The sequence below is a fragment of the Dermacentor variabilis genome, chromosome 10 (assembly GCF_050947875.1).
Source record: "Dermacentor variabilis isolate Ectoservices chromosome 10, ASM5094787v1, whole genome shotgun sequence".
Lineage (NCBI taxonomy): Eukaryota > Metazoa > Arthropoda > Arachnida > Ixodida > Ixodidae > Dermacentor > Dermacentor variabilis.
Window position 1 is genome coordinate 98,122,678 of NC_134577.1, and position 17,933 is coordinate 98,140,610.

The following is a 17,933-nucleotide window of genomic DNA, read 5'->3' on the forward strand; positions in this document are numbered from 1 at the left end:
CAGTGGCTTCGAAATTGACACGTGCCACATCGCTATCCGCCTTGTCTTCACTGCAGGCATCGATAGCCGTCAATATATCTTCGTCCGTAGTCCTTCTGCCGCCCTACTTCAGCCAAATAGCCCGGGGAGCTGGAAGCCTGGGACAGCTGGGGGAAGTGCGTGGTTCGACTCCCGCCAGCGGACATCCACCAGTTTATAAGAGGGGTATAAGCAGCCCCCTCACCCCAACCAGGCGTCCGGCTTTCCCAGGAAGCTTTGCTTAGGAGAGATTTGTTCACACCCCTATGCTTGCTGTGCAAGAACCAAGACAAACAAAACGCCACGCAAATCTGAAATGGCGGTTTAGGTCGCTCCCATGGCGGGCATTTATGATGTGGAGTCCCAATGCACCTGTTAAGTGGGAACGCCCTCTGGTTCGAGGCAAACACCCCTTTGTAAGCGTTGAAGTTCCGTAACGGTCGTGCACTTGGCCGGGAGTGCGCTTGTACCTATTTTTAAGGGGCCCCATACCAGGCTACACGGCAAAGTTTGGTTATATGCTGGAAGTTGTTAAGTGTCCTCTAGGCAGCGTTCTGCCGCAAAAATTGTTAAAGTAAGTTCATTAATTAGCCGAAATAGAAGTATTTTGGTGCCACGAACCTATGATTTCAGGAGGCGAGCGTCACCGCCAGCATGCACACTCTCTCCACTTGCGCCGGCCACACAAGCGGAATTCCTTCCCTGCGTTCTTCCGTGCCGAGGCTGGAGGATTGCGTGAGGCATACGTCACAGGCCTCGCCTTCTTAATTTTTTCTCGCTTTCTTTTTTCTTCTTTCTTCTTCTGCGCGGCGCACTTCCGCTGAAGGTCTCGCGCGCTAGTTGCGTTTGTCTGGTTTCGCGCAGCGCACGATTTTGCACGCTGCAGACGAGAGCACCTGGGTAGCGGTATAAGTTAGTGTTACACGAACATTGAGGCAGACGCAAGCTGATCATAAAACATGATCGCGCGCTAGAACGCGATAGAAAATTACATAGTTTGCAGCGACTGCACGACGTGGGAACAAGCAGACGAAACGGAAGTACATCTCTCTCGCTGCGGTACGAAGTAAAACAAAGACACGCAGACATTCGGTTTGCATGTTTCATTATTTCTCTAAACTTTAATTCGTCTACTGAAGCAACAGATTAAACGAATAACTGCTGTCGCCTCGAATAATCCTCCAAGTCACGTGTCACTACGCCGTCATCGCCCTGCCACGTACATAGGCGCACCTACGCGATAGATGTCGACTCTGGCGGGGGGCGCGGCGCCCCCGAGGAGAAGTGTAAACGGCCTTTGGTATTAAATTTAGGCTTTTTTCGCGACGCGTAGAGGTGGAATACTTTTCAGGCACCTTCGTTAGCGCGCATTGCATGCACTGCACTTGTCAGTTCGAAATAGCCGGACCTTGTGGGGGGCGCTGTAAGAATAAGTATCCGGCGGCAGCTTTAGTGTGCCTCCTACAGCGACGGCAGATGCTCTCCCACAGGCCCTCTGTGGTTGGAGAAGGGGCTCCCAATGAGCTCTGTAGGACAGCCGTTACCACGTGCGAACACCCACAAGCAGCCGACCGCTAAGCCGGAGGACACTTCTACCCATTAGAAGTAAAAAAACGGTAGATTTCCGGCGGCACCGGGATCTTAACTCCGTACCTCCCGGTCATCGCTTTCACAAGGAGCTTCAGATACCTGTAACGACATGGCGGAGCAGAACTACGGCGAACAGCACAATAAACCGAGTGAAATACCACCGCTAGAGGGAGCTTCGGGGATTTTCGAAAATAGCGGTGAACGCTGTGACGGTACTGTACAGTCGGCGACAACCCAAGAATAAAATGCTATAGGTACATCGTCTGTCCAAACACAATTCGCGTGGATGTGTCCGTCAATTGGGTTCGCTTATTTGTTTGACGTCAAGCGGTTTTGCGTGTTTAACGCAGCTGTTCTCTCCGTGAAGATTTTCGCGTTGCTGGTTTTAGGAAGAAACCTGAATGTATAGGCAAATATTATGTATCATCCTGATATCACTGCTGTGGGGATGCGCGACTCTCGCGCGTCCCCTGATATCTTGTTTTCCCGCATAGCTCCCATCTCCTGCAGTGCGGCTTCGCCGCGTGGCCTGGTGCCCACGGCGGTCGGAGTGGTTGAAGCGCAGTGCGAGAGATGGCGCGAGTGTTGCCCTGCTAACGCCGCCTCCGGCGGGGTTACTTGGGCGCGGCAAAGGCTCTTTCTCTTGGGCGGCTGGCCGGCGAGCGCGGCGGACGTCCCGCGCGTGCGCCGATCGATGCTTCTGCGAGACCGTCTCGCGTGGCCGCCTTCGAACGCGCCACCGTTCGCATGACCGTACGCGCGAACGACCAGGCGTTGGGATCCAGCATGGGGCGAACATATTCGCTCGTTATCCGGTCGCGGTGAGTCGGACTTCCTAGATTTGTCGCGCGCCCATCGGCATGTTTTGTGGATAGCAACTCGGCTAGCAGGCATTGATCTATGAAAGGTGCAATTAATGCCCTTGTGATTGTTTGCACTACTCTGTTGTTGTTCCTTTGTCCCAAGAGCACGGGTGTGAGAACCCCACACTGCATAGCGAAAGCTAAGGCTTTAACTTCATACAACGATCTTTTATTTTATAGTTAGCCTAGCATTTATAATAGCAGAGCAGAGATTTGAGCAGACGTCAGCTGGCTCGGCTGTCTTTCGGATGTGATGGGCAGCTGCACTACGTTTTTGCGGGTGCAGCTTGTAATGGATGCTAACGGTGTAACCGACTGCAGTAGCCCAGAGAGGGGTCATCGCCGACCATATCTATGGAAGATGAATTTAATTTTACAGCGAAGCTATTAAATGGAGTTCAGCAGTGGTTGTCATGCCGGGAAGGCCGGTCTGCGATGACGTGGTCGTTATCAAATGTAAATGCGAGGCAACTTGTGTCCGAACACAGAACTTGCTTTGAAAAGTAATAATATATGATTACAAGGCAAACGTTACCTTGCCCATTTCTCATTCGGATAGACAAAAATTTTAGGCGCAGATTTTTCTGTTTTCCGTAGTTTCTGTTTCTCACGTCGGGTTATACAGCTCCATCTTGGAGGCCATTTGCGGATTTGTGCGTGCAGAAAGATTTACCGCATTACCAGAAAAAAAAAACGTAGGCCAGAGAACACAACACAAGTGCTGCTATTAATTGAAGCTTTATTTCGGAAATATGGGTCATATACGTAAATTGTGCATGCGCTGACATGGCGAAGTAAAAATTTACGGCACGAAAAAACCACAACACAGGTATACTCGCCAAGGCAGGACTAGATATCAACTGATACATGCTATGAAATATGTGACCATCATGTAGGTGTATCATGTGTGTGAGTTGGGGGGGGGGTCTATCAAATGCGTGTGGATCTTGTACTGCTGGGCCAGTTCGGGCTCGTGCCTTGGAGCTGCTTCGCAGCCTGCGTGGACGCAGTCACTAAACAAAGTCGCAGTTTCACCCAAAAAGCGAAGCACCGATGGCGATAGCAAATTATATAGACAACTACACGAAGTAAAGATAGCAGTTTCATCCGCCGAATAAAACTTCTGAACATTCGCATACTAAGTAAGTTCACAAGCGCGCACAAGCAAACTTGAACCCATCTAACTCATTGACCGCGGACACTAGCTGTGAAAACGCTGGCGCAAGGAAGCACGTCAGCAGCAGCAAGCGAAATGATCTTCGTGCGGCCTTTCGCTTCAACGCAAACGGAGCGGCGAGAACACAAGGCACACAAAGCTATCAGTCCTCGGTGCACCTACGCTTGTGTCCCCATCGCAGATGGCTTTCAAGATAGGGCCCACGCGACCACGCTCAGCTGCGCCATCGCAGCCGCCGCCGGAGTAGAACGCCCCCCCCCCCCAACCTTTCCAAGTGCCTTGTGTGCGACGGAAGAGGCGCGCTTCCTCCCCGTCTTCCTCCCTCGTGGGCGCCAGATCGCGCCACCATCCTAAGCTCTCCCTCGCAAGCTTACACTGGCACACACAGCATGCATACGGCGCGTGGCCGCGACATTATCGCACTCGGACTTTATACGGAGCGTGACAGCGGAGCCGACGCTGACGGCGGAAATGGGCCTGGAGTGTCCATACGATTGCTATCGCAATAAAACAGCCAGCCACGACCGCGCTCGAGAGCGAGGCCGTGAGCCAGCAGACAGGCCCGTACTACTTCCGAAGAATGCGAGAACTCGCTTACGCAGCGTCGTTGTCTTTGATTTATGTCAGACTGGCACATATATACATCTGCGAAGGATTTTCTAACTACCTTCATTAAGACGAAGCTTTCACAGCGAACCCTCCGACACCCTCTTGACCGTTGTCTTGCTGATTTAGGCGCAAGCGTCACATCGTGTAGCCCGTGCGCGCGTGCCAGTTTACATTAGGCCATGGGCAGAATAAATAATGTGGCAAAGTAATATTCCGCCTTAGCCCCGTCTTTGGCGTCGTACTTCTTTCAGTGAACATCCGTCCTCTCCCTTTTTAACTCGACAAACGTGGGGTGAGCGCTTGTCTCGTCCTCTAGACTAGCCGTGGCTGCGCTGGTTGTTGTCCACGCGGCTGAGTACACGCACGGCACTTGCGCTCTGTCTAGTTTCCGGAGGCGCGTTGACACGAGACGCAGCACGAAGCCTCGTGCGCTCCCCGCCACCTGCGCTCTTCATCACGCCAGCGTTGCTGTGGCGAGGGCTCGCAGTCATTGAGTGAGATCTGTTCGGCTTTGTCTGTGGGCGCGCGACACCATGCTTGTTAATTTAATCTGAAAGTGAATGTTTAGCACAATTTATACGGCCAATAAAGCCACTAAACTTAGTTCATATAGTTTGATATTTCGCAACGCTATATTAAGCGGGACTGTGGCATTTTGTTTTTATTCACGGACTACTTTCATTGGTGTAAGACTCACCAATCTGAGCTTCTGCAGTCATATATAGTTTCAATGTTCAAACAGCCCTAATTTCTTGTTTGCAACGATAGGCTAAACGAGTTGCATTGCCACAACTTTAGGAACTTTTCCAATATCAAATTTAAATCTTCATTTCATTTGAGTTGTTCGATTGTACAGTGCAAAGTAACAGCCGTCGACGTTACGCGACGAAAAAAGCACCGACGTTTATTTTCATTTCCCCAAAAACAAACTAAAAGACACTGAAATTAAGAGCACGGCTGTAGTGGTCTTCCGCCTGACATGATTTCCCTAAGACGCCGCTGGCAGTCCAGCAGGGCATGGAAGGCGGCGTACTTGGCGTCGTGGAACCCACGCTCGCTGGACTGAGGCGCCAGCACGCGACCCGAGCCGCCCATGCGTTGCATGGCCTCCGTCACGCTTGAATAGCGGCCGCTCGCGCTAGCAGCCAAGATGGCGCCACCAAGGAGCACCGACTCCGTCTCCGTAGGCAGTAGCACAGGCAAACCTGCATCGATAAGGCTGTCACGTTACGCTGTCCGGCTTTTTCCGAAGCGATTTAGACGGAGAAAGGAAACAGAGAGAGCAAGCAAGGAGAGGAAAGGCAGATGAGCGTCCGGTTTGTTACCCTACAATGGGAGTAAGAGAACAGAAAGAGGGAGAAAGGTAGCACTGCGTGCGTGCGGGAGGATGCACAGGTTGAACTATAAGCGGTCACTGACGCCGGTGCACTTCAAAAACTGCGACAGTACACTGACAGCTTTTTTGTGCCACGGTCCGAGCCGGTTTAAAGCTCGCCCAAGTGAGAGGCGTTCAACGCAGTAGCGAGGACAAATGCATATCAGGTGCTCATAGGTTTTCTCACACCTTCAGCAGTCACACTTCGGGCTATCAGCCATTTCAACACGGTAAAAGTAAGCGTTCACAAACCCCAGGCAAAGCCATAAGCGGTACAACAATTTATTTCTTCGAAGTGGGAGAGGCTAGGTGGCACTCGTAGCCGTCGCCAGCGGTCTAACCTAGGCATCCATTTCGTTTGGCGAGTACGGACGTTGCCAGAGAAATTCGTCCGACTGCCTGCAAATAGAGAGTGAGAGATAGAAGGAAAATTTAGGAAGACCAACCAGACGCACGTCCGGTTTGCTACGTACCCTACACAGTGTACAAGAGGAAATAATCATGGAAAGGGGAAGACAGCGCCAGCTGTTCCACGGGCGGATGAGCAGAGCTAGTAGGACAAGTAGCGCCAATCCGCGCTCCTCCTCTCCTTTTCCGCCTCTCCTCTGTCTTACGAAAGCGAAAGTGCCGCCATGGTGTTTCTGGCGCACCCATGGCCGCGGCGCTTTCTCCACCACACTGCTGCCGGTGCCACGCGCTAAAGCCCCTTCCTTACTGCCCTCGTCCAGCAGTAGACGCGACGGAGGGGCATTGCAGCGCCATCCCGCTCTCCTCTCCTTTTCCGATCTCCCGAAGCGCAAGTGCGCCAAGGCTCCTCAAACGTTCGTGCTGCTTTAAAAAAGTCGCTGTTGGGCCCGAAAGGCGAGCCATCGAGTGCGATAGCAAATTAGTGCACAGCTATACGGAGTAAGGATAGTAGTTTTAGCACCCGTATAAGCGTGTCAACAAAGCCATACCAGTGTCACGCGCGCACAAGCGAGCATAAACACATCTCGCTCCATCACCGCAGAAACTGGCTTCAAAGCGCTGGCGTGAGGAAACGCGGCAGCAACAGAAAGCGAAGTGACATTAGACAGTTTTAGTTACACGTACATAGAGGCTTCACGTACGCAAACGTGAAAAGCCTACGTACCTTACGTGCACGCCATCTGAAACGCTTTTAGCTACACGTACGCGATGCACGCCAAGAGGGACCCCGTAGCTCCATCTATCGGGAGATGTGAACACGGCGGCAGCCAATTCAATCCTGTCGCCGTGTTTCGATGCGAGCCGTCTGCGCGCGCGCGGCCCGCTATCGCTTGTTCGTGATCTTGCGGAACTCCCGCGCGAAGCTGTCTACGTGCGCAAGAAACGCACGCAAAGAATTGAATCTCACGTACGTCCGTGAGACGCGCGCGCGCCCGCTACGTTCTACGCATGCGCACTGCTCACACGTAGAAGCTCTACGTACGCAAAGCCTCTACGTACGTGTAACTAAAACTGTCTATTAGTGCTGTCTATCCCTTTAACACAGAGTGAGTGGCGAGAACGCACAGCATGCACAAAGCTATAAGAAAAGTTTACATCCTTTGAGTCGTATCTTGCCACACAACAATCTTTCTTGTCCGCATTTCCTTTCTTTAACGCTGCGAGCCCGGTACTTCCCAGTAACGAACGGCGTGCGCGTTATCAGCATTACATAGCATTGACGACAGGAAAATAGCGGTCGCGGCGTTTTCACGAAAGGAAACGCAAGCAAGGCAGTTGACCATTATCGTTGTGCGGCAGATGTACACCCCAAAGTGTGCAAACTTTTTTTAGAGTGCAACGCAGACCGCTCTCAAGATACGGCCGCGTGACCGCGTGCAGCCGCCACATGCGCAATTGCAGCCGGAATAGGAGGCCGCCGCCCTCTCTCTCTCTCCCTCCCCCCCCCCCCAGTGCCTCGCAAAGTTGGGTACCTCGGGCACGCGCGGCAGAAGACTGCGCGCTTCCTCCCCGCTTTCGTCGCCTTCACGCGGGTGAGACTGAGCAACGATAGTTGGCTCCCCATGTACGCTTTCACTCGCACGTACAGTTTAGGGCGTGCCACGACGTTTATAGCCCTTCGACTTTATACGGAACCTCACGGTGATGGCGACACCGACGGAAGAAACGCGCTTGGCTTGTCCATATAATTGATATCGCAATAAAATACGCCTCCATTCCACACTGTGAAAATGGATGTACAGCACAGCCAAAGCCACCTAGAAAAAAATGTAAGGCCTCCGCATCACCTCCTCTCCCCTGTCAATACGTCACGAGAGTCGGATGGTAGCGGTGGATGGGAGAGCGCTGCGTTTCTAGAACGCAGCGCGCGTTCTGAAAACAAATTTTCTCCGTGGCTGCAACGCTAGAGCGGCAACGCGTGGAGCATTTGCTTGGTGGCTTTGGTGGGGCATGCTGCACCGTAAACGCGATTGCTTTTCTTCGATTGTGCGTGGTTCGTCGTACACGGAAGCGCAACGATGCCTGGCTGTTGTTGCGCACTAAACTGCAAGTCCAATTATGACGGGGGACAATGTGTCCGAGTGCACAAGTTCCCATCTGACCGAGCCACTCGGGAAGCATGGACGAGAGCAGTTCCTCGGAAGGACTTCTCGCCAACGAAGTACACAGTGGTAAGTATTTCTTCTCTCTGTTCTTATTCTGGATTTCCAGACGAATAAGTTTCGTCAGCATAGTGCGCAATGCATTCATGCACGCGTGCACAATAAATGGGTCTCTGCACCTGTCGACGCGCTTGTGAATTCAACATTTTCGTCGAGCTTCATGCCTATAACGGCTTGTGTTTTTTTATTTCAGCTCTGTGAAAAGCATTTCTTGCCATCGGATTACTTGAAGACGACATCTTACACGGACGTCAAGACAGAAAAGTGGTCGAAGTTGCCATGAAAAACATTCGTCCGAAGAAAACTGCAGTTCCGAGCTTGTTTCCCAATTGCCCTGCCTATTTATCGCGTCCGCAAGCCTGCGTTCGAGAAGCGCCGGGTGCCAAAAGAGCGCGCTAGGAAGCCACATATTTTCAAAAAGCAATAATGCTTTCTCAGCAAACCCAAGCAGAAGAGGACGCCAAAAATGTGGTTGGTAGCTTTGCGGACTTGCTGAAGGCCATGCCATGCTTTCAGAGTTCGGACTTCCGGACAGTTTTGAACAAGGGCTCCAAGGTTTTCTTTTTGGACTTGTCACTTCAATCTGCTCCTGCAGTCCGTACTTCGGTGATTGTGTCCACAGACCTGTGCGTCGAAGTATTTTTTGGTGAAATGGGTGTGAGGAAGTGTGGTGATGTGTTAGTTCCTGAAAAGCTGTGCGACTTGAGAGATTTGAAAAGTGTGTTACACATGATCGAACAGACACATAAGGATATCAGCACTGAGCGTTCTGAAAAGGCCCGTCATCTACTGACATTGGTTTCGACATTGCTAGAGGAAATAAGTTGAAAATATTTCGCATGCGAGTTGCAAGAATGGCATTTGGAAGTGCTTAAATTCTTGAAGAGTCAAGTTGATCTTGTTTTGAATAATGCTGGTCGATATCCCCCCGATTTATTGGTTTTTGCTAGCCCTTTGTTCACAATTTCACCTGATGCATATAGATTCCTGAGAAGTTCGATGAAACTTAAGATGCCGCATCCTGATACGATCAGAAGACTGTGTTCATCGTAGGATGTACCCTTGGAACGGAGCAGCAAGAATGTAGCTTTCTTTCGTATGCAAATCGTATTGTAAGCACATATAAAGAGCATGAAAAGACGGTAACGTTAATGGTTGATGAGATTCACCTTCAATCATTTTTTTATTACAAGGCTGGCTTTGTAACTGGTGCTGCGGTAAATTCATCGACTGCAGCAAAAACTGCCCACGTATTTATGATACAGAACCTGCTTTCTTCAAACAAGGATGTTGTACACATTCTTCCTGTGGCACAAATCGATGCTAAGGCGCTGTACGACTTCCTTCGGAAGATTTTTCTTGATCTAGAGGCATCTGGCTTTAGAATAATCGCAGTGATCTCGGACAATAACTCCATAAACAGAAAAGTCATGTCCTACTTCGCCAAGACGGCAAATGTCAGCATTGTTTACCAGCATCCTGCTGACCCATCACGACCGCTGTTTTTCGTGGTGGACCCAGTTCACATACTACAGTGTATAAGAAATAACTGGCTGAATCAAAGAAACATTGGCAAATGCATGTACTTTCCTGAACCGAAGAGTGATGAGGCTGAACCAAAGATACTTACAGCATCTTTCAAAGTATTATGCCAGTTGCACGAGGCTGAAAAGCATGAGCTCTTGAAGCTAGCACCAACGCTCACTTTGAAGGCACTGAACCACTCGAACATGGAACGGCAGAACGTTAAACTGGCCTTAAAGATTTTTAACTCAACTACTGTTGCTGCTCTCAGTGTTGCAACGTTCCAGCATGCAAAGGAAACATTTCAATATGTCGACACCATTTTGACTTGGTGGAACATTGTTAACGTCAAAGCGCCAAGAAAAGGACAGCGGTTGCGAGATCAGTTACAATGTCTAATAGTTTCATCGTCATGTCCTCAACTAGAATTCTTAGAGAGAATAGTTCAATGGCTTGATCACTGGGGAAGCCTCAAACATGACAATGGCCGCTTGACACGTGAAACACACATAGCTTTCAGCCACGCTACTCACGCCTTGCACGAACTTGCCATATACTGTCTCGAAGAGCTTAATTTCGAGTATGTTATTTTGGGCAAATTTCAAACTGACAGCTTAGAGGATCGCTTTGGAAAGTACCGGCAATTGTCTGGTGCCAATTACCACGTGTCTATAAGGCAGATATGTGAATCTGAAAACAAATTGGGTTTGCAGAAGGCTCTGGGCCTGCCAGATTTGGACATTCTACTACCACCGAGCGCGAGCACGTTGGAGACAAGTGTAAATTCAGGAAACAGCCAGTTTCAAGTCCTTTGACCGACTCTGACATTGAGAAAAAAAACGTCAAGGCTACCAGCACTAACCTATGTTGCCGGCTATTGTGCCGATGCAGCTCTAAAAAAGTTGACACGCGCATCTTGCAGTGAAAGCGTTGTGATGCAAGACGTCGATCTAGATGACCCTGAGAATGCATTAATCACGAAGATGACAAGGGGTGGCCTGAAGTTCCCACGAGCAGTTGTAGTTAATGCTGTACTCCTTACTGAAATTATATTGGACAAGCTCAGGACACCAGAATATGCCGTACGATTTTTCAGCCTTCCTAAGCAGAAAGGTACTCTTGTCGGCCTTGCGTTCCCTACCCTTCATGACTTTGAGGATGTAGATGTGTGTGATTTCGGTCATCCTGCAAAGGAGGTATGGGGCATATTGTAAGTGCTGCAGCCAATACACTGCTGAACAACTTGTGCCGCACAGAAAACGACTAATTACGCAACGCCAAGAACGACCGAAAATTGCAGACCCTGAAGGTCTGAGATGTTTCTCATTATTTATTTTTTATTCATGAAGCTCTGTTTTGTTGAACATCTACGTATGTTTGTGTTGACAGAACCCTTCTAAAAAGAAACCTGTGCTGTAGCTAGGACTTATTTGCCTACATTATCAAAATTTAAACCCTGCATTTTGGCCAATTCAAATGTTAGCGTTTGAGTGCATTGAGCTACCTGTTTTTGATTCGAGCTCTCCATGCTACCGCAATCCATTAATTGCATGTTTTCCTTTAGGACTGAGAGTTGGCCTCTCGTTTTTGACCTACGTTTCACCATTATCTCAGTATTTTATGAAGACCAAAAAGGCCTGCAAACAAGGCGGGTGGAAATAAAATAACCACAAGAAATGGTACAACAAAGACGGAAGCTTATTCTATTTGACATTTAGTTGTGCGTGAGCCTATAATGGTAAAATTTTCACAATGAAATGAACCTCGATATTCGTATGTCTAGCGAGGACTGTATTACGCAATAGTGAGAATGATAATTGTATATGGAAGATTTAAAATGTTTGTTTCTGAATGCAGTTCTTATCATTTGTGAATAAAGTATATTCTGTGTCTTCAATATGCAGCTTTCCTCTTTCTTTCTTTCCGTCTAACGTTAAAGTGACTAAGCAGCATGCAGTTTGCTTGTCTTAGTCCCGACCAAACATCACAAGCACAATAAGGCAGGTCGTGTTGCGATACAAGCAAAAAAAAATGTCGCCAATCAAGCAATCTAAGGAAGGTATTAAAGAATGTTGCTTTCTATTGGTGGTGTTGACTGCGGTTAACCAGCGGCTCCCCCTTATTTTTTGCGTCAGATATACGTGTCTTGCTTTGGAACCGAAGCATATGCATTTATAGGTTGCTGTCACTTTAAGGACAGCACTAATTTTCCCATGCCATAGTATCCGCGACGCGCAAAGAGACACCCTGCAAGCGCAACGAACTAGGCGCGACTGTCCGGCGGCGTCGACTGTCCGGCCCATCCGACGAGCGTGACGTCACACCGGCGTGCGGAGGCCTTACATTTTTTTCTAGGTGGCTTTGGCACAGCTAGTGCGGACGTTGGGCAAGTACCAGCCCCCCAACTAAAGTTATAGACGACGTTACACAAGCACCACCACCACAAGCGACGTGCGTCAGACGGACGGGTGAGGAAGTGCAGCGTACATCATTCTTCTAGGCCATCGGCCAAGCGCCAGTACCGTATTGAACTAAATTAATGCTTAAAGGTAAACACATGATTTACACACAAGCTACAGACGTGACCGCCTCGGATTGTCATTCGAACATACGAGAAAACATAAATCTGTTACTCGGGAACTGCTGCCGTTTGAAGTCTGTCTGAGTGGCTGCGGCCGCTAGGTGGTGGTACCGTTAGCACAGTATACATACTTATTTCTGTAGGGCCTCCGCCTAGCGCAAGTGCGTTAATGAAGTAAGTGAACTTCTCATAGTAAAATTCGTCAGAAAATTTGTGAAGTACCACTTACACACAACTTGCAGGCGTGATAGCATCGGCTTGTAATTTGAATATGTGAGAAAACTTAATTCTGCTACGCGAAAACTCAAACACAAGCTCCTTTTGCAGCTGCAACGTTTTGGGTGGACACGCCACGTAATATCCCGACCAACTAGAGTGTGACAGCTTCGCTGTAAAAAGCGTAAGTGCAATGAAGGGGTGTTCTGCAGACCTACAGGAAGAGGTTGAGAAGTGGGTCCTGGCGGTTAGTTGATTTTGGTGGAGTGACTATTCGCAGGGTTTGCGAAGTAAGGGCCCAACTAAAGTGGGATCAGAAAAAAACTAAACTAAACCGGAGAGACGCCAAAAAATATGGGCGCTCTCTCTGAAATTTTTTTAACACTTTCACCTAACAGAGTTGTGCTGTTAATCGTGACCGGACAATAAATTGGTATGACGGCGTTGGCTTAAAGTACCAAGTAGATTGTCCACTCTGTAGAAGCCTATTGAAAAATTGAATTTCAGGCAAGCCTCTTGCAAAAGACGCCATCTGTACAACTTAGAAAACAAGGTGGTCTCTTGCGTGGTCGTGCTATCCACACTAAAAACGCACCGGCTTGTTCAAGGGGTATCAAGAATAAATTCGTGGATACGGAAGCACGTGCTTCAAGGAAGCAGTTGCTCAACGACAAGGTTTAGTTCCTTTGTGAAACATACGGCCGTAGCCGGACTCTCGTGTGCTTGGAACACATTCGACGGATCGTAGGGTCTTTATGCCCTTCTGTCTTGATATCTATGATGCCGATAACTTAACTACACCTGTCAGAGTCTGATGTGGAGAACGTTCCTTCGAGCGCTTACATGCACTTCACGCTCACCAGTGGCGTCCGCGAGCAACCGCACGTAGAGTGGGTTCTTGGCCAGACCCCCACACGTCAGTAGGCCGGACAACGAGTGGCCTGTGCTGGTCAGGGCGTCTAAGATGTGTCGTGACCCGTACTGCGACAAGGATCAAGATGGGGATTACACTGGCGCAATCAGCGGACAGAACAAGTACAGGTACGCACATTTTTTTTTTTTTTGTACGGACACTTCTTGCTCGCCCCACCAAAAATGTATTCGTAACTTACGAGCACAACCTGAAATTGTCCAGTGCACTGGAAAGTTCACAATTCCAAGTTCGGACTGTAGTCCTCGTTTTCAAGTTACACTCATTGGTAGGGAAGAAATTCGTCTTCATCCGTATAATTTTGCTCACGGAAGTACCCCTTCAGCAATATGAAAGGAAACACCCAAATTCCTTTAAAGATGCTGTAACGGCTTAACACAGATGTCCCGCACAAAAGCACTCATTGTGACCAAGTTTTCGAGAAGAAAGCTGCTTGTTACGCATTAAGATGGCAGGTTCGAATTTACGTGCCACGAGCAATCGCTGCTTAGAAACCAATTCGGTGCATTCACAAAGGAAAGGCATAGCTTGGCAGCTACCGGACACAAAAGCCACTGCGATTTCTAAACTCAGGCAAAAGTTAGGAAAACACACTCTGTTAAGGGAATATGAATGCTTGCCCTAGTTGTGCGCAAGACACTAATGCAGTGGAGGAGGAAAGTACACGATGAGTGAGGAGGTTAGACTCCCGCAGGCGGCAAGTCTTTTTTTTTTTTTTTTTGCATCCACGTGCATTCATCATTAGCTTATCATTTCTACAGTTCAATTAAAAACTACGAGTAATTTCTCTTACACGTTTCTTGGTTTCGCATGCTTGTAAATAACAAAAATAATGCCCCTCGATCGATCTTCTTCACATATACGTATACAGTGTCCCACGCAACTTGCGCTTAAATGTCAAAACATGCGAGTGCCACGTAGCTGGACAAAACCAGTCGTGTTGTTTGGCGTCCCTTGGAAACAAGTCCGGCTTTTCTTAAATTTTGCCTAAACGCATAATTAGTATTAATTAATGAACTTCTGAAATATTATAATCAGAGTAAAATTGCCAACAAGAAAATTGTAGGCCATCATAAAAAGTTCCCGATCCATCTTTCTGCTGCTCAGTAAGTGCGACATAAAAGTTTTTTCCAGACGTTAAAGAAAGCGTGCATTTGCGGGCTTCTTTCAGGCTTGGAAATAATTCGGAGAGAATCACGAACCGCGTACGTTTTACGTTATCCGACTCCTTTCTGTGCCTGCAGCTGTCCTCTTTCTATCACACAGTAGGCTCCTTTGTATCGCCTACTTCCACCTTGGTGTCTCTAAGCGTTACACCTATCGGTTTCTACTCTATCAGTCGTTGCGCGGTTATTAGCTGCTTAACGAGCTCACCTCGCGTACAGTCAACGCGTAGTAGACCTGGCCCTGGCTTTATGTCGAGGCCAGGCCTAACTTTGAGTTAACTCACCGCCAATGCTTGAAGCGTAGCGAGGTACAGCCTCGCGAGGTCCTCCTCGTCAGCCGACAGCGTCAGTCCGCAAATCTGCGTCATGCATAGACTGCGTCAGTTCCCTTGCTCTTTTCCGGCTATTTTTCTATTGCTACATCTATAACCCAGTCGTCTCGTGCAAAGTGCATGCGATGACGTGCCGTTACGAGCTGCTCTTTGAGTCACGTGTAGATTGCTGTATGTGACGCACGGAAATGATGCGCTAGCGGATGCCACGTGCTTCTGACTCGTGTAAACACTGCAATAGCTGTGCACGCAAGTTAATATTTACAGTGAACGAAACATTTGCTGCAGGTTCCCTTCTGTCGCGGCTGAGAGCGCGAAGCAGGCACCAGTGCACGTATATAAAACAGGCGCCACGGGTCTCTTGCTTCTCCGACACGGGCCATATAGTTGAAAGGAACGCATTCGAGTGCGACCCCCCAGAGACGGATACTTCTTTTCATAACAACAACGCCGTGAACGCTACACAAGTACTGCGGTCATAGAAGTAACCCTCCGCCCGTTTCACAGCTCATTTTAAAGTGGATAAATATATTTGGCTCTTTAAGCTGTTTTCGCGATTGGTCGGACATCGGTGATTGTCGATGGTCCCAACCGACAAGGAAAACGTACGTACGTACGTACGTATCGTTCGTTCGTTCGTTCGCTCGTTCGCTCGTTCGTTCGTTCGCTCGCTCGCTCGCTCGTTCGTTCGTTCGTTCGTTCGTTCGTTCGTTCGTTCGTTCGCTCGCTCGCTCGCTCGCTCGTTCGTTCGTTCGCTCGCTCGCTCGCTCGCTCGCTCGCTCGTTCGTTCGTTCGTTCGTTCGTTCGTTCGTTCGTTCGTTCGTTCTATTCGCTTACATTGGTGGTGGTGGTGGTGATCGTGATGATTATGATGATTATCGTGATCATCATCATCATAATTATCATCATGATGATGACTACGACGATGACGGCGGCGGCGGCCTCTCCTAAGAGCACCAAACGGCTATCACTATAAAGTTTAACGAGACACCTTTTCAGTCGAATGAGCAAAGACGCCCTACACACCATGCCCCGCAGAGTTGGGTCGGCGAGTGGTGAGCGGTTGCCATAGAAGTCGGGCCACACGTGCAGATCAGCCGACAGTTTTGACAGGGAATCGAGTCCTCGCCTCTCGCACATGGACTGGAGTAGATCGTTGAGCGTGTCCTCGGGCCTCCTGCGCAGTTTCGCGAAGTAAATAATGTCGTGTTAGAATACTAGCATAGCGCAAACAAAGAGAGAACACGATAACAGCCCACGAGCGCACGGACACGGCGTGTTTCATGTGCTCTTCTGCTGTCCTCCTCTTGTTCACACTACACTTGTATTCTATGTTGTTCCGGCCGAAAAACGCGATGCTCCGGGAAGGATTGTGTCAGAACTTCTAATTTTCCAAGGATTCAAGCACCCTTCCGTCTCAAGACTAATACCATCCACATCTTCTGGAAACGGCGCCAACATACGATTCCGGGCACGACATGACATTAAATGTATGTTTCAATGTGTGAAATGTGGCTCACTATACCATCTGCCACATTTCACGCCTCAGAAATAGAATATCTAAATGCGCATCACTGAGTTACCCGTATTTTGTTGACACTTACTTTGGCCTTTTTCTTCTTAATTTTGTCACATGTTTGTTCAGAGTAAATATATTTGTGTGATTTTAATAAAATTTCAGTTGATACTCAGCGCGGTGTTCGTGTTCGTTGCCACTGTATCAAGTCTTTTTTTTTGCGCTGCTGGCCTAAATAATGGAATTTTTTACCATCCTTCTGAACCTTAAGGGCATTTTTTGTCTGTATAACTGCTCGGGCGGGGCACTTCGAAAAAATATCCATGGAACATGGAATCCATAGAATATCCATGGAACATCCATGGAACATCCATGGAACATCCATGGATTCCATCCATATCCATGGAACATGGTAATAATATCCACTCCTTATCCATGGACTTGTAAAACACACAGGTATGACGGGTAATTGATGTCCGAGTTTAAGTTGGAAAGGCTGAAAAGGCTAGCGCAAGAACAAGTCCTTTTGAGCTCTTTTGCCCTCACTGTCAGCCAGTTTCCATCAACGTTAAGTCGCCATCTCAGGCAGCAGTTCACGCCTGCAGTGGCAATGCTTAACTATAGCACATTTGAGAGAAATAGCTCACCGGCCTGGCTTCGTCTTCGCCACTATCTGTGGATAGGCCGGGTGCGTCGAAATTACCTGGTCCACCTGTAGCGCATACATAACAAACACAACACGTCACAGCCTGTAGCGGAAATTTGCATGTTCTTCTGTTTTCGTCGTTGAAGCTTAGACGTACAGAGAGATGACGTGGAGCAACCAGTGCACCTTCCAATCTTATTTAAAAGCTGTCTGAAAAGGCTTGGCCATTCGAACTTACAAGCGCAGAGTAAAAGTCGATTTGTTCATTGTTATTCAGTGCAGCCTTATTTCGCGACGTGTTGCTGTGTGTTAAAAAAACGCGTGCATATTTGACTTCTAGACATTGAAGCAGGCTCAAAGACAAGCAAACCAACCCCTGATCGCACTACACGTTGGCTTACGGATGCAATAGCCTATTTGCTGCTGCCGCAATTTCTTAATGAGGAGGGCCTGCAATATTTCATCTAGTTACCCGTATATGGGACTCGGCGACTAATCAAAAACATACTTTTATTGAAAAGTTAGCAGGTGTATGTGGAGCCTCTAGGAAAATTGCTGTTTGTCCATGCACTATCTGGGCAGTAGGTATGTTGATGTGAAGAAGAAAAAAACGGCGGGTTTTTCCCAGTAAAGTTCAATAGAATGGTTGGGAGATCCATGCATTCACGCATGCCACCAGAGCCAGCCTCTCAGAGGTTCTGATGGATACCTCACAGGAATGCCCAAAGTCGCTCTTAACGAATCCCTTAACGACGCAAC

The 17,933-nt window shown here is 48.6% G+C and overlaps 1 protein-coding gene across 5 annotated transcripts in view; it reads right to left on the minus strand.

Moving 5' to 3' along the window:
* Positions 1-3,190: 3,190 nt before the first annotated feature.
* Positions 3,191-17,933, minus strand: part of LOC142560839 (FGGY carbohydrate kinase domain-containing protein-like) — a 51,379-nt gene continuing 36,636 nt past the window's right edge. For 3 of the 5 annotated variants that reach the window (XM_075673218.1, XM_075673215.1, XM_075673220.1), the window contains 5 exons: positions 17,176-17,240; positions 16,039-16,189; positions 14,965-15,039; positions 13,444-13,564; positions 3,191-5,462 (listed from right to left, as the gene is read on the minus strand). In XM_075673218.1, the coding sequence (XP_075529333.1) occupies positions 5,203-5,462; positions 13,444-13,564; positions 14,965-15,039; positions 16,039-16,189; positions 17,176-17,240 (672 nt within the window). In that variant the 3' untranslated portion in view covers positions 3,191-5,202. Of the gene's footprint in view, positions 5,463-13,426; positions 13,565-14,964; positions 15,040-16,038; positions 16,190-17,175; positions 17,241-17,933 lie in introns of all 5 variants that reach the window. The other 2 variants (XM_075673219.1, XM_075673217.1) reach the window with 2 other exon arrangements.